General features: G+C 39.2%; 1 protein-coding gene across 1 annotated transcript in view; it reads left to right on the top strand.

The window, feature by feature from the left end:
- The window catches only part of slc12a1 (solute carrier family 12 member 1), a 33,528-nt gene extending 21,340 nt beyond the window's left edge, over positions 1 to 12,188 (top strand). Inside the window, exons 18-26 of the mRNA XM_085805278.1 lie at positions 794 to 900; positions 1,425 to 1,507; positions 2,373 to 2,492; positions 3,749 to 3,877; positions 6,932 to 7,043; positions 7,920 to 8,006; positions 8,914 to 9,049; positions 10,628 to 10,695; positions 12,006 to 12,188. Coding sequence (XP_085661404.1) covers positions 794 to 900; positions 1,425 to 1,507; positions 2,373 to 2,492; positions 3,749 to 3,877; positions 6,932 to 7,043; positions 7,920 to 8,006; positions 8,914 to 9,049; positions 10,628 to 10,695; positions 12,006 to 12,141 — 978 coding nt within the window. The 3' untranslated portion in view covers positions 12,142 to 12,188. The remainder of the gene's footprint in view (positions 1 to 793; positions 901 to 1,424; positions 1,508 to 2,372; positions 2,493 to 3,748; positions 3,878 to 6,931; positions 7,044 to 7,919; positions 8,007 to 8,913; positions 9,050 to 10,627; positions 10,696 to 12,005) is intronic.
- The last annotated feature ends 1,124 nt before the right edge of the window (positions 12,189 to 13,312 follow it).

The following is a 13,312-nucleotide window of genomic DNA, read 5'->3' as shown; positions in this document are numbered from 1 at the left end:
CCCACCTCTCCAGACGTTAGCTCCAAGTAGCTCTGTCACTGCTCAGTCCCCTCTACCATTGTTAACCCTCTGGAGGTCAAAGTTCACCTTCAACATGCCAATTACAATACTTTACTACATTTTTAACATCGTAAAAACATCAACTGTCTTTTGCTACGGACTGCAACAGTCCGTTGTCATGGATACATGACAACAACTTCCATTCATACCAGTGATACGTGCCTGAGGCGGAGTGATAGCCTACGCTGTGATAAGGCTTTAGAATAGTAGCCGTGGTATGCTCATTATACCACGGTTAACAACCAATCAGATCGCTGGATTTCACCTTTCCGTTTTATAAATGAACTTGTTTTTAGATAATTTTCACTTGTTTCAAACTGATTTTCACTTGAAATAAGTAGAAAAATCTGTCAGTGAAAGCAAGTTGTTTGTGCTTGTAATAAGAAAGAAAAACTTGCTCCACTATCAGATTTTTCTACTTATTTAAAGTGGAAAATTTGCTTGAAAAATCTTTTCAGAAAGTGTCTAAAAACAAGCTATTTTTTGTGATGAGTCTTATTTTATGTATAATTAGATTTATTTTGACTAGAAATGAGACATTTTGACTAGAAATAAGACAAATATTCTTGGTAAGATTTTGCATTTTTGCAGTGTATCTATAAATACTCGATGCTTCTTTCTTATGTTACAATTAACTGGGTAGATAAATACCCAATAGAAATATATTTTTGGCTCTAAATGTAATTTTATCTCTAATATTTCTGTGTTTTCATCTATACTGTGATCTCTGCAGGCGTCCGGTCTGGGCCGGATGAGGCCCAACATCCTGATGATGGGATTCAAGAGGAACTGGAAGACGGCTGGAAGAGAGGCCGTGGAGAGCTACGTGGGAATACTGCAGTAAGTCACTAAAATACTGCAGTAAGTCACTAACACATCAAAACATACTGTCATTCACTGCAAAAACTCAAAATCTTACCAAGAATATTTGTCTTATTTCTTGTCCAAATGTCTCATTTCTAGTCAAAACTAATCTCTTTCCACTTAAAATAAGACTCATCATATTAAAAGTAGCTTGTTTTTAGACACTTTTTACTTCTTTCAAGCAGATTTTCACTTGAAATAAGTAGAAAAATCTGACAGTGGAGCAAGTTTTTCTTTCTTATTACAAACACAAAAAACTTGCTTTCACTGGCAGATTTTTCTACTTATTTCAAGTGAAAATTAGTTTGAAACTAGTGAAAATGATCTAAAAACAAGTTAATTTTTAGGTGATGAGTCTTATTTTAAGTGGAAAGAGATTAGTTTAGACTAGAAATGAGACATTTTGACAAGAAATAAGACAAATATTCTTGGAAAGGTTTAGAGTTTTTACAGTGCAGAGCTGCGGTGTCATGAACACGTCGTCCTCCTCTGTCCCACAGCGACGCCTTCGACTTCGAGTACGGCACCTTGATCCTCCGGATGCAGGAGGGACTCGATCTGTCGCACCTGGTGGAGGCTGAAGGTCAGACACAGACTCACAACTACACAACTACACAACAACACAACAACTACACAACACGACTACACACTGATGATCAGAATCAGAATCAGAATCAGAACTGTTTTATTGCCCAGAGCAGTAAAGGTCAGTTTACAGCACGAGGAACTCGTTTTGGTGTCAGGTGAAAACATAAAAGTACAAAAAAATAGAATAGAATGAGAATTTAGAGAATTAAGAATTTAAATAACATAAAAATGAAAAATAAAAATAGAATGAATTGAAATATTCTAGTGCAAAAGATACGCATGAACTGTATACACTGCAAAAACTCAAAATCTTACAAAGAATATTTGTCTTATCTCTAGTCAAAATGTCATTTATTGTCAAAATAAATCTCATTCTACTTAAAATAAGACTCATCACATACAAAGCAGCTTGTTTTTAGACACTTTTCTACCTTTTTCAAGCAGATTTTCACTTGAAATAAGTAGAAAAATCTGACAGTGGAGCAAGTTTTTCTTTCTTATTACAAGCACAAAAAACTTGCTTTCACTGGCAGATTTTTCTACTTATTTCAAGTGAAAAAGTGTTTGAAACAAGTGAAAATGATCTAAAAACAAGTTAATTTTTAGGTGATGAGTCTTATTTTAAGTGGAAAGAGATTAGTTTTGACTAAAAATGAGACATTTTGACAAGAAATAAGACAAATATTCTTGGAAAGAGTTTGAGTTTTTGCAGTGTGCAAAAAGGAAATATGCATATACTATAAATACAATACAATAAAGATATATACAAAATACAACTAAATAAGTCGTTGTGCAAAATGTTGTAGTGCACATTGATGATGAAGTGATGCAGACCATAATGTCTCTGTGTGTGTGTGTAGAGGACATGCTGAAGGCAGCGAGGGAGCAGGAGGCTCTGGATGGAGACATGATGCCCACCAAGGGAAGAGGACTGTTCAGGAAGTCCAGGAATTCTTCTCAGCAGGTGCTCACCACCCGAGGTAAACACACACTACACACTGCTGACTACACACTACACACTGGTGACTACACACTACACACTGCTAACTACACACTACACACTACACACTGCTGACTACACACTGCACGTTATACTGGTTGATGTGTGTTGATGCGTCTGCAACCCTCCTCTATAACTCCCTGTCAAATGTTCTTATGGTTTTTCTGTCAAATTAACATCCATGCTTCCTAAACCACACTGATCACTAGTTTAAAGGGATAGTTCAACATTTAGTCAAATTGGCCCATTGCCATAACCCCTATAGTCATAGCAGTAGGTTCGTTACCTTTAATTGTCGGTGCAAGCTGTTTTTAGAACGGCGGAGCAGAGCCGCGAGCTGCTCAGAGCTACGCTATGGAGGCTCATTATGGGATTTCTTTGGTTTCCCTCATCAAACTCATCAAATACACAATCCAACAACTCCACAACGCTCTGGTGGACAAGTTGTGAGCTGCACATTCACCACGCTATGAGATAATAACACAACGTTACCACACAGAGTTGTTTTAGAGGGAAATACAGAGACTGCTTGATGAAAAACTGTCCCTGAAGGCAACACGCATCAGAGGTTTTACATGAATTTTGTAAACAACTCATTCTGAGCTACGAGACAACTTTCATTTGTGTGCGGTTGTGATTAGAGTTCGGTAAATACGTATTTATGAAAGCAATATTTTTGCTAATGAAAAGCCTAATAAGCTACATACTGTCCCTTTAAAGGAGAAAGAATATTTGTCTTATTTCTAGTCAAAATGTCTAAATAAATCTAATTATACTTAAAATAAGACTCATCACATTAAAAGCAGCTTGTTTTTAGACACTTTTTACTTCTTTCAAGCAGATTTTCATTTGAAATAAGTAGAAAAATCTGATAGTGGAGCAAGTTTTTCTTTCTTATTACAAACACAAAAAACTTGCTTTCACTGGCAGATTTTTCTACTTATTTCAAGTGAAAATTTGTTTGAAACAAGTGAAAATGATCTAAGATCTATGATCTAAGTTAATTTTTAGGCGACGAGTCTTGTTTTAAGTGGAAAGAGATTAGTTTTGACTAGAAATGAGACATTTTGACAAGAAATAAGACAAATATTCTTGGAAAGATTTTGCAGTGTGTGGGGTTTCTGCAGCTGAACTCTTCAGTTCTGTCTAGAAACGACTCTTCCTCCTCACCTCCCTCTCTTCCCTCTCTTCCCTCTCTTCCCTCTCTTCCCTCTCTTCCCTCTCTTCCTCCCCCAGTGTCGGTGTGCGGCCCCCCTCCCCCCCAGGTGATGCAGATGAACGAGCGGCTGGTCGAGGCCGGAGCTCAGTTCAAGAAGAAGCAGCCTAAAGGAACCATCGACGTGTGGTGGCTGTTCGACGACGGAGGTCAGTGTTGGTTCAACTTTATTCATTTATTTATTCTAAAGGGACAATACACATTAATGAACATCAGTACGAGTATACAAATGTAAATGTGTCGGAGTTAGCAGCATCCACAGTCCCTTGGCAGGTAATAGACAAACAGACAGAGGAATAAGAGGTAGAGTTAAGAAGAAAAAAAAATACACAAAGAGTCAAACAGTGATTCACATCATATAAACATTCATACGTAGACACATTTATTGTTTGTTAAGTGGATGTTTGTGTTTTTATTGCGTGGCAAAGCAGTTTCCCCTTGGGGATCAATAAAGTTTTCTAATCTAATCTAATCTAAAGTGCAGTAATGTCAGCATGAGTTCTATAAAGGCCCGGTTTTTAAAGTGCGAGTGCAAGTTTAAATAGATAAAGTGCATGAATAGATGGATGGATGTAGATGTGATGGACTGAGACACTGGAGACTTAGCAGTGAGTGTATAAGTCCCATTCTCACACACACACACACACACACACACACACACACACACACACACACACACACACACACACACACACACACACACACACACACACACACACACACACACACACACACACACCTGCAGTAGCATCAATACATCAACACAGAAAGCAGGAGGTTTGATTTCATGAGAATCTTTGGTAACTCTTTAATTTACAGGCCGTTAACTACGTGATAATGCCAAGAAATAAAAATCAATTTCCCAGTAATGTCATGGTTTTCATAAAGGAAAAAGATTACACATGCTTTTCATACTTTTCATTTTTGGGGGAGGAAAATTTTTCCCCACCTAGTCTTTGAAATTGACCGTTACTTCTGGGCTATTTCTAGGCAAGGCATCTTTATTTACAGTATATAGCGCATTTCATACCAAGGAAATTCAATGTGCTTTACCAGCATTATACAGCATAAAAACAAAAACACAGAGTTAAAAGCAGGAGCAAAGAAGAATAAAAAAGTAAAATCAAATCAAATAGATCAAGTTTAAAGTTCTTAAAAAGAGCTCAGATAGACATTATGACGCAATTATTTGTTATTTCTTGGCTGTGTCTTGACATTAAGACATTAAACTGTGAAGCAGTGTGTTAGAGGGGACATCAGCGTTTGTTTTATCTTCGGAAATTGTCCAGTTTTAACATTGACAAAACTTTGCTCAGGCTATTTTATCGAGCTTTTATCGAGTCCGTGTTATCTTTTGCCCTGGTCTCCTGGTTTGGTAATCTGTCACTACAGGACAAAAATTCCCTGAATCAGATTATCAAATGGGCTGGTAGGATAATTGGTGAGCCTCAACCTACCATGGCAGCCCTCTACGACACACAGCTGCAGCGTAAAGCCAGCGCTGTTCCTAATGACTGCTCACATCCTTTGCACGGCGAGTTCCAGCTCCTTCGCTCTGGCTGCTGTTTTGTGGCCCCTAAGGGCAGGACAGAACGGGACAGAAGTAGCTTCATACCCACAGCAACTGTAATGCTGAATAGTAAAGCCACAAGGTGATCTTGTTCATATTGAACCTAGCTGACCCTACACTGCAAAAATTCAATATCTTACCAAGAATATTTGCCTCATTTCTAGTCAAAATGTCGTTTCTAGTCAAAATAAATCTCATTATACTTAAAATAAGACTCATCGCATTTAAAAAGTAGCTTGTTTTTAGACACTTTTTACTTTTTTCAAGCAAATTTTCCACTTTAAATAAGTAGAAAAATCTGACAGTGGATCAAGTTTTTCTTTCATTACAAGCATAAAAAACTTGCTTTCACTGGCAGATTTTTCTACTTATTTCAATTGAAAATTAGTTTGAAACAAGTGAAAACTGTCTAAAAACAAATACATTTTTAGGTGATGAGTCTTATTTTAAGATTTTTTTTTAGATTTTATTTATTTGCACAATTGACAAAAGAAGAAAAAACAGCATAAAAACAGCAAACCAGTTGTGCAGGTGAGATTAAAGAAACCCAGATGGGTTTATAAGAGAAATCTCACCTCATAAAAACAAAAAATAAGAGACCACAATAATAAACAAAACAAGCAAAATATAAAAAGTATAAAATCAGAAAACAAAAGTAATTACAAAAATCACAATATAGAACATAACTAAATTAATGTGAGTGTGTATGTGTAAGTGTGTGTGTGCGTGCATGCGTGTGCACTTGTGCTCAAAAAATCCCTATAGTGGAAGAAGAACAGACAATTGCAGTCAGGTATGAGTTTGGTTCATCAGATATGACCGGAGCCTTTGTTTGAAATTCTGCAGGGAGGTGGATTGAAATACAATTTGAATATGGCTGTTCCAAAGCTGGGCCCCTTTATATCTAACAGAAAATTGACAAAGCTTGGTACGAAACATAGGAAGGTGTAAATCTTTGGCATGTCTAGTATTATATTTATGAACATCACTATTAGTCAGAAAAAAATCTTTACAAGGCATGGAGAATGATACAGGCATATAAACAATTTTATAAATGAAAGTACAAGTTTGATATATGTTTATATTAAAAATTGGTAAGATATTGAGCTGTTTGAAGAGAGGGGCAGAGGGTTCAAAGTGGTTGCTATTGGTAGCAATTCTACAGAACTTTTTTTGTAGAATATAAAGCATGTGTAAATGTAATGTAATGTAATGTAAGTGGAAAGAGGTTAGTTTTGACTAAAATTGAGACATTTTGACAAGAAAGAAGGCAAATATTCTTGGAAAGATTTTGAGTTTTTGCAGTGTAGGGACATGTAGAAGCACTTTTCTATGTAGAAGCACTTTTCTATTTCTACTCCTATTACTTTGACCATGTATTTTGATTATATTGTCTTTTTCTGTTTGTGATTTGTGTGTCATGATGTCTGTGTGTGGCTGTTTTTTATACTGAGATTGCTGAGTGCCTGTCTGCACAACAAATTTACCAGCTGGTATTAATAAAGAAACCTTGACCTTGACCTTGACCTTGACCTTGATTATCACGTAATTAACGGCCTGTAAATTAAAGGGTGACTAATCTTTAAAATCAAAGCTACAGTCAGAAACTAAAGGAAGGCATTGATTCCCTCAGGTCTGACGCTGCTGCTGCCCTACATCCTCACCACCAGGAAGAAGTGGAAGGACAGTAAACTGAGGATCTTCATCGCGGGGCAGCCGGACCGCAGCGAGCTGGACAAGCAGGAGTGAGTCACATAAATACACAACTCAACAACACGAGTTAGAGCTTCACGTGTCGAAGTCAGATAGAGCAGGAGGCTCAGCAACAAGTGAATGATAAGAACCGGTGTCTTTATCGCTCATAAACACAGCGAGCTAATGATAAGATGATGATAAACTAATGATAAGATGATGTCACATAATCAATCAATAATCCTTTGTTTCTGAAGAGAACACAGATATTAAACATTAAACACAGAGCTGCTGTAAAGTCTCGGTGAATTATTAGATTTAATAACAGAACAGACCATAACTAAAGTATGAATAACCAGCCTCTACATGGAGGTTAAAGGGATAGTCCAACATTTTGAACACAAACTGGCCCATCGCCATAATCCCTATAGTCATAGCAGTAGGTTTGTTACCTTTAATTGTCGGTGCAAGCTGTTTTTAGAACGGCAGAGCAGAGCCGTGAGCTCCTCAGAGCTACGCTACAGAGGAGGCTCATTATGGGATTTCTTGGTTGGTTTCCCTCATCAAACTCATCAAATACACAATCCAACAACTCCACAACGCTCTGGTGGACAAGTTGTGAGCTGCACATTCACCACGCTATGAGATAATAACACAACGTTACCACACAGAGTTGTTTTAGAGGGAAATGCAGAGACTGTTGATGAAAAACTGTCCCTGAAGGCAACGTGCATCAGTGGTTTTGCATGAATTTCCCTCTAAAACAACTCTGTGTGGTAACGTTGTGTTATTATCTCATAGCGTGGTGAATGTGCAGCTCACAACTTGTCCACCAGAGCGTTTTGACTACAGGGATTATGGGAGTGGGCCAATTTGACAAGATGTTGAACTGTCCCTTTAACCACTGTCTGTGCTGTGCTGTGCTGCAGGATGAAGTCTCTGTTGGAGAAATTCAGAATCAAATGTTCCGACATCACGGTGATCGACGACATCCACCTCAGTCCCAACGCTCACAGGTAACCACAGTCTGACACGTTCACGTGTACACACGACCTGAGGATGTAAATATATGTATATGTAGTATGTGTATAGACCGACTCTCCTTGTTGTTTACATTCTACTTCCGGGTCGAAAACCAGCTGTAATGTGAATGAGATCAATAGTAACGAACCAGAGTTTAGCTATATATCATATTTTTCACGCCCTATCACCGTTTAGACAAATCTGAAATGATTGAAGAAACATTACTATTTCTGTGTGTGTGTTTTGTGTTGCTATGTGTTGTATTTATTCAGTTTGGGGGAATCACAGTGTCTAGAAAGCATCAGTGGCTCAGCTGACAGGGACAGATAACGGTAGCTAAGCTAACGGTAGCTAAGCTAACGGTAGCTAAGCTAACGGTAGCTAAGCTAACGGCGGTAGCTAAGCTAACAGCGGTAGCTAAGCTAACGGTAGCTAAGCTAACGGTAGCTAAGCTAACGGCGGTAGCTAAGCTAACAGCAGGACGTCAGCTGTTAAAACCCTCCCGTTGTGGGACACCACATGAAACTACTCCAGTTAGCTCAGTCATGTTGGAACTCAGATATCCGCTGGAGAAAATATTTTTTCATGGAGCGTTTATTGAGTCACTGAGTTATTAAAGTTAAACAGGTAGCTAACCGTTAGCCCGGCTAGATGATAACCATGACTAATTACAAAAATGTGCACACAGAAATAGTAATGTTTGTCCAATCATTGGTTTTATAAACTTTACAAACATCAGATTAGTCTAAACGGTGACATAGTGACATGAAAAATTAGATATACTACTCACTATTGTTGCTGGTTTTCTACCCGGAAGTAGTTGTAAACAACAAGGAGATTCGTCCTATATATGTAAATATATATGTAAATATATATATGCTCTCCTCTGCCGTGCTGCAGCCTTCAGGACTTAGAGGACATGATCGAGCCGTTCCGTCTGCACGAGAGCTCCAAGGACCCGGCTCAGGCCGAGGCCATGCAGAAGGAGCAGCCGTGGAAGATCACCGACCAGGAGCTCAGCAGCTTCGAGGAGAAGGTACGACAGCAGCGTCGCCACGGTGACGCAGCAACACACACGCACACACACAGACAGACATGACATCCCAGAATGAGTCGGGGTGCTTTTTTTTGTGAAACATGGATTTCCTCAGTTCATTTACTGTAACTAAACCCTTCTGTTGTTCTCCTGGGTCAAGGAGGGAAGGGCGGAGGGAAGGAAGGAAGGAAGGAAGGAAGGAAGGAAGGAAGGAAGGAAGGAAGGAAGGAAGGAAGGAAGGAAGGAAGGAAGTAGCCTATAAGGGAAAGAAGAAAGGGAAAAATGAAGGAAAGATAGATGGAGGGAGGGAACAGATTAGGTCCAGGAAGGAAGCAGAAGGATGGACGATGGGAAGGAAGGAAGGAAGGAAGGAAGGAAGGAAGGAAGGAAGGAAGGAAGGAAGGAAGGAAGGAAGGAAGGAAGGAAGGAAATAAGAAAATGAAAAAGGATTGTGGAAAGAAGGAAGGGAGAAAGGAAGGAAAGAGGGAAGGGAACGGATTGGGTCAATTTGACCGGAGGGTTAAACAGAGGGCTTTGAAGCTTACTTAAAGGGACAGTTCAACATTTAGTCAGATCCTCCTCTCACTATAATCCCTATAGTCACAGCAGTAGGTTCATCACCTTTAGTTATCGGTGCATGTTGTTTTGAGATGGGCGGGGCAGAGACGTGAGCTGCTCAGTGAACGGTACAGGTCCCCTGTCCCTCATCAAACTCATCAAATACACAATCCAACAACTCCACAACGCTCTGGTGGACAAGTTGTGAGCTGCACATTCACCACGCTATGAGATAATAACGTATCAATCAACTGCTGTGACTATAGGGGTTATGTAGCCTGACGAGCCAGACTATATCACTAAAATGTATGGTCTGGAAACGAGCGGTAGACCTCGGCTCAATCCAGGGGCGGGATGAAGGCTGTCTTTCAAACTGCCTCTGCACCAATAGGGTAGCGCTACGACCAATCAGAGCAAAGAGCAGGATGACGTTAGCCTGACGAGCCAATTAAAATGTATGTCGTCATGGCGTTAAGCCCGCCCAACGCCTCTCTAAACAGATAGAGCGCTGTGATTGGTGAACACAATCGGTGTTCGAGACTCAAAAAGTTCCTATGGCTCGTTTCTAGACCCACCTACGGAGCAAAGAGATCTGCTGCTGCTAGGGGGCAGAGACATTTATAGGCTAGGGGTTATGGTGAGAGGAGGATCTGACTAAATGTTGAACTGTCCCTTTAAGTAAGGGTCTGTGTAGTGAGTGATCCTCTTTAAATTGAACATAGCTTCTGAGTTTGGGCTAAGTTTTCTAAATCTCCTCTTTAATACGCTTCCTCCAAGTCAAACTGAGATGGTTTTTCATGTCGTAGCCAGATTGATTGAAAACACATAGATGGACTCGCAGAAAGTTTAGTTGCATGAGTCTATGGACACATACTGTATTAATGAGTAAACTTGTTTGAATGTCTGTGTTTGTGTTGTCTAGTGTCTTGTCAGCCCATGTGAGGCTGGGCACAGTAATGTACATGACACTTAAATGAACAAATCAATCAATTAATCAATGCCATGGCTGCTGTTCCACAGACCAACCTGCAGGTCCGACTGAACGAGCTGCTCAGGAAGAACTCCAGATCGGCCAACCTGATCATTGTGTAAGTAAAACATCTGTCAAAGCAGTGTTAACCAGTGGTGTAGACTAATGTTACCTAGCAACCAGTGGTGTAGACTAATGTGTTGTAGTGGGTAAACTGCTTTCTAGGTGGTAAACTGTTCATACTTGTATCACATAGACGCTGCTTCTCTAACTGTTTTATATCAAGGACCCAAAACTGACACAAACTAGACCACGGACCCCCATTGGACAACACACCAGAAATACACAAACAATCAATGTACCTTTAAATTAGGCGTAGCTACATTTTTGAAAGATTATAGAAACATTTCTGGAAAAAAATTGGTACAATTTGTCCAAAAAAGTTAAAACATTTCTAGAAAAGAAGTGGTAAAAATTCTTACAAAAAAGTTTTAAAAAATGTTTAAAAAGTGGACAAATTTTGCTTTTTTTTTTTTTTTTTTTAGAAAAATCAGGTGAAATTTCTCAGAAAAAGTGGTAAAATTTCTAAAAAAAAAAAATGTTATAAAAATTTTAGAAGAAACTGCTCAAAGAAATTCTAGGAAAAGTGGTAAAATGTCAAAAGAAAAAAAAAGTCAAACAATAATAGCTACTGTAAAAAAAAAAGTGGTAAAAGTAAAAATAGTATATAGTAAATAGTAAAAAGTGTTTTGTTTTTTTAATTGAGAAGAAACTGGTAAAATTACTCAAGAATTCTAGAAAAAGTGGTAAAATTTTTCAAAATATTATAGAAAAATGTGGTAAAATTTCTCAAAAAAGGGGGGGGGCAAACAATAATACGTAACATGTCTTTAAAAAATAGTAAAAAGTAGAACAGAATCTTACCTCTGTTCACTCCTCTGTCGAACAGAAAATCAATATGCCTAAAGGTCCAGTGGTATTTATTGTTTGAACATCCCTCGAGTGCGGACTGAATCAGGGAAAAAAGCGTTTCGTTGCGCCGCTCCATCAACATGGAACAACCTCCAGGCTGAACTGAAATTGTCTGAACTTGTATCTTTTAATGTGTTTCGTCACTTCCTAAAGGTCCGACAACAAAAATCAATTGAGCGGTGCCTTTGCTGACCAACCTTGTCACCATGACTCCCTTGCTCCTTGCACTTTGTTTTAACCTCTACTGTATTATGGCCCTATTTATTTATTATAATGTAATATTGTAATGTATTTTGTATTTTTATAATGTTGACGACGTGTGCTGCTGCCCTCTTGGCCAGGTCACCCTTGAAAATGAGATCTCGATCTCAACGGGTCTTTTACCTGGTTAAATAAAGGCTAAAAAAAAATAAAAAAAGAATGTACAGATGTGTAACAGTGTGTAACTCTCTGCAGGAGCATGCCCATCGCCCGTAAAGGCTCGGTGTCCGACTTCCTCTACATGGCCTGGCTGGACGCGCTGACCAAGGACCTGCCGCCCACGCTGCTCATCAGAGGAAACCACAAGAGCGTGCTGACCTTCTACTCCTGAGCAACGACAGAAAGATGAACCTTGATGTGTTCACAAAACGCACAAAAGAAGCCTGTATCCAGACCGACAGCAGCGCAGCGTGAGCTCCAAATAATCAAACCAGAACTATTTATAACACGTCGTCCACACATGCAAACACACACACACATGATAGTGCAGTAATAGGAGAAACCAGCTCAGATAAAGATGAAATAAAAGCTCGTCCTCGTGCGGTCCGAGCTGAGCTGCTGCTTCATGAAGACGTTTCACTGACACGACACCAAACGTTAAACTAAAGGGAAGAGAAAGAGAAAATCCGTCTCTACGTGTGAGTCCAGTGGATTCTGGTTGGAACAAAGTTAAATCTCGTCCGTCCGGTGGTGAACGAGCTGCTGCTGCTGCGATTGTAAAATAAATGTATGTATGGTAGCCTAGATGTCTGAATTCACTGGTGCATTTTTTCTTAGCAATAATGAATAAAAAAAAAACCTTTGATAAATGATTAACAGTTTGACATTTTTCCACTTTTTTGATGTTCACTCTGTGTAAGATACACTGACTGCTCTGAAGCTGTTTACCTGTTCCACATTACACTGGTTCAATATGTATTATGTTACTATATTATCACACCACACGTTCTGTTTAGGAGGAAAAATTTGTGAAACCAACGATTGTAACCCCCAACGCTTCTGTATATTTTAGCTTTTTGTCATTTTTCCTATTTAAATATAAATAATTGTGATTTCCTGAAATAAAGAATGAATAAAATTTTGCGCTGTTCTTCTTATTCTCGTCTCTGTCGTTTATTAGGAGATTAGATAAGTTAACCGCTAGCTTCTCCAGTTGTAGCAACGTTAGCAATGACCGCACCATAACAAACAGCACAGTACACGGATCCACTATCCACCGATCAAAAAGCCACTTACAGCCACAAATAATGCTCAGAACAGCACCAAACGTCATCAACAGTACAAACAGGGTCCCAGCCCATAATACAAGGCATCAAACATCTGTTAGCTTAGCCTGGTTTCTATTGAAAAGAGACAAAAACAACTCACCCACTCTGCTCCAGTTATACGCTATGCAGCAACTTTCCGTGTCCAGCATAGAGTCCAGGCACTGACAACACACACCGAGGCCGACTGGCAGCACAAACATCTGGTTTCAGCACAGACATCTGGTTTCAGCACAG

The sequence above is a fragment of the Trachurus japonicus genome, chromosome 3 (genome assembly GCF_045865225.1).
Source record: "Trachurus japonicus isolate A0001 chromosome 3, Traja_1.0".
Lineage (NCBI taxonomy): Eukaryota > Metazoa > Chordata > Actinopteri > Carangiformes > Carangidae > Trachurus > Trachurus japonicus.
This window is presented reverse-complemented; position numbering and strand designations above follow the sequence as displayed.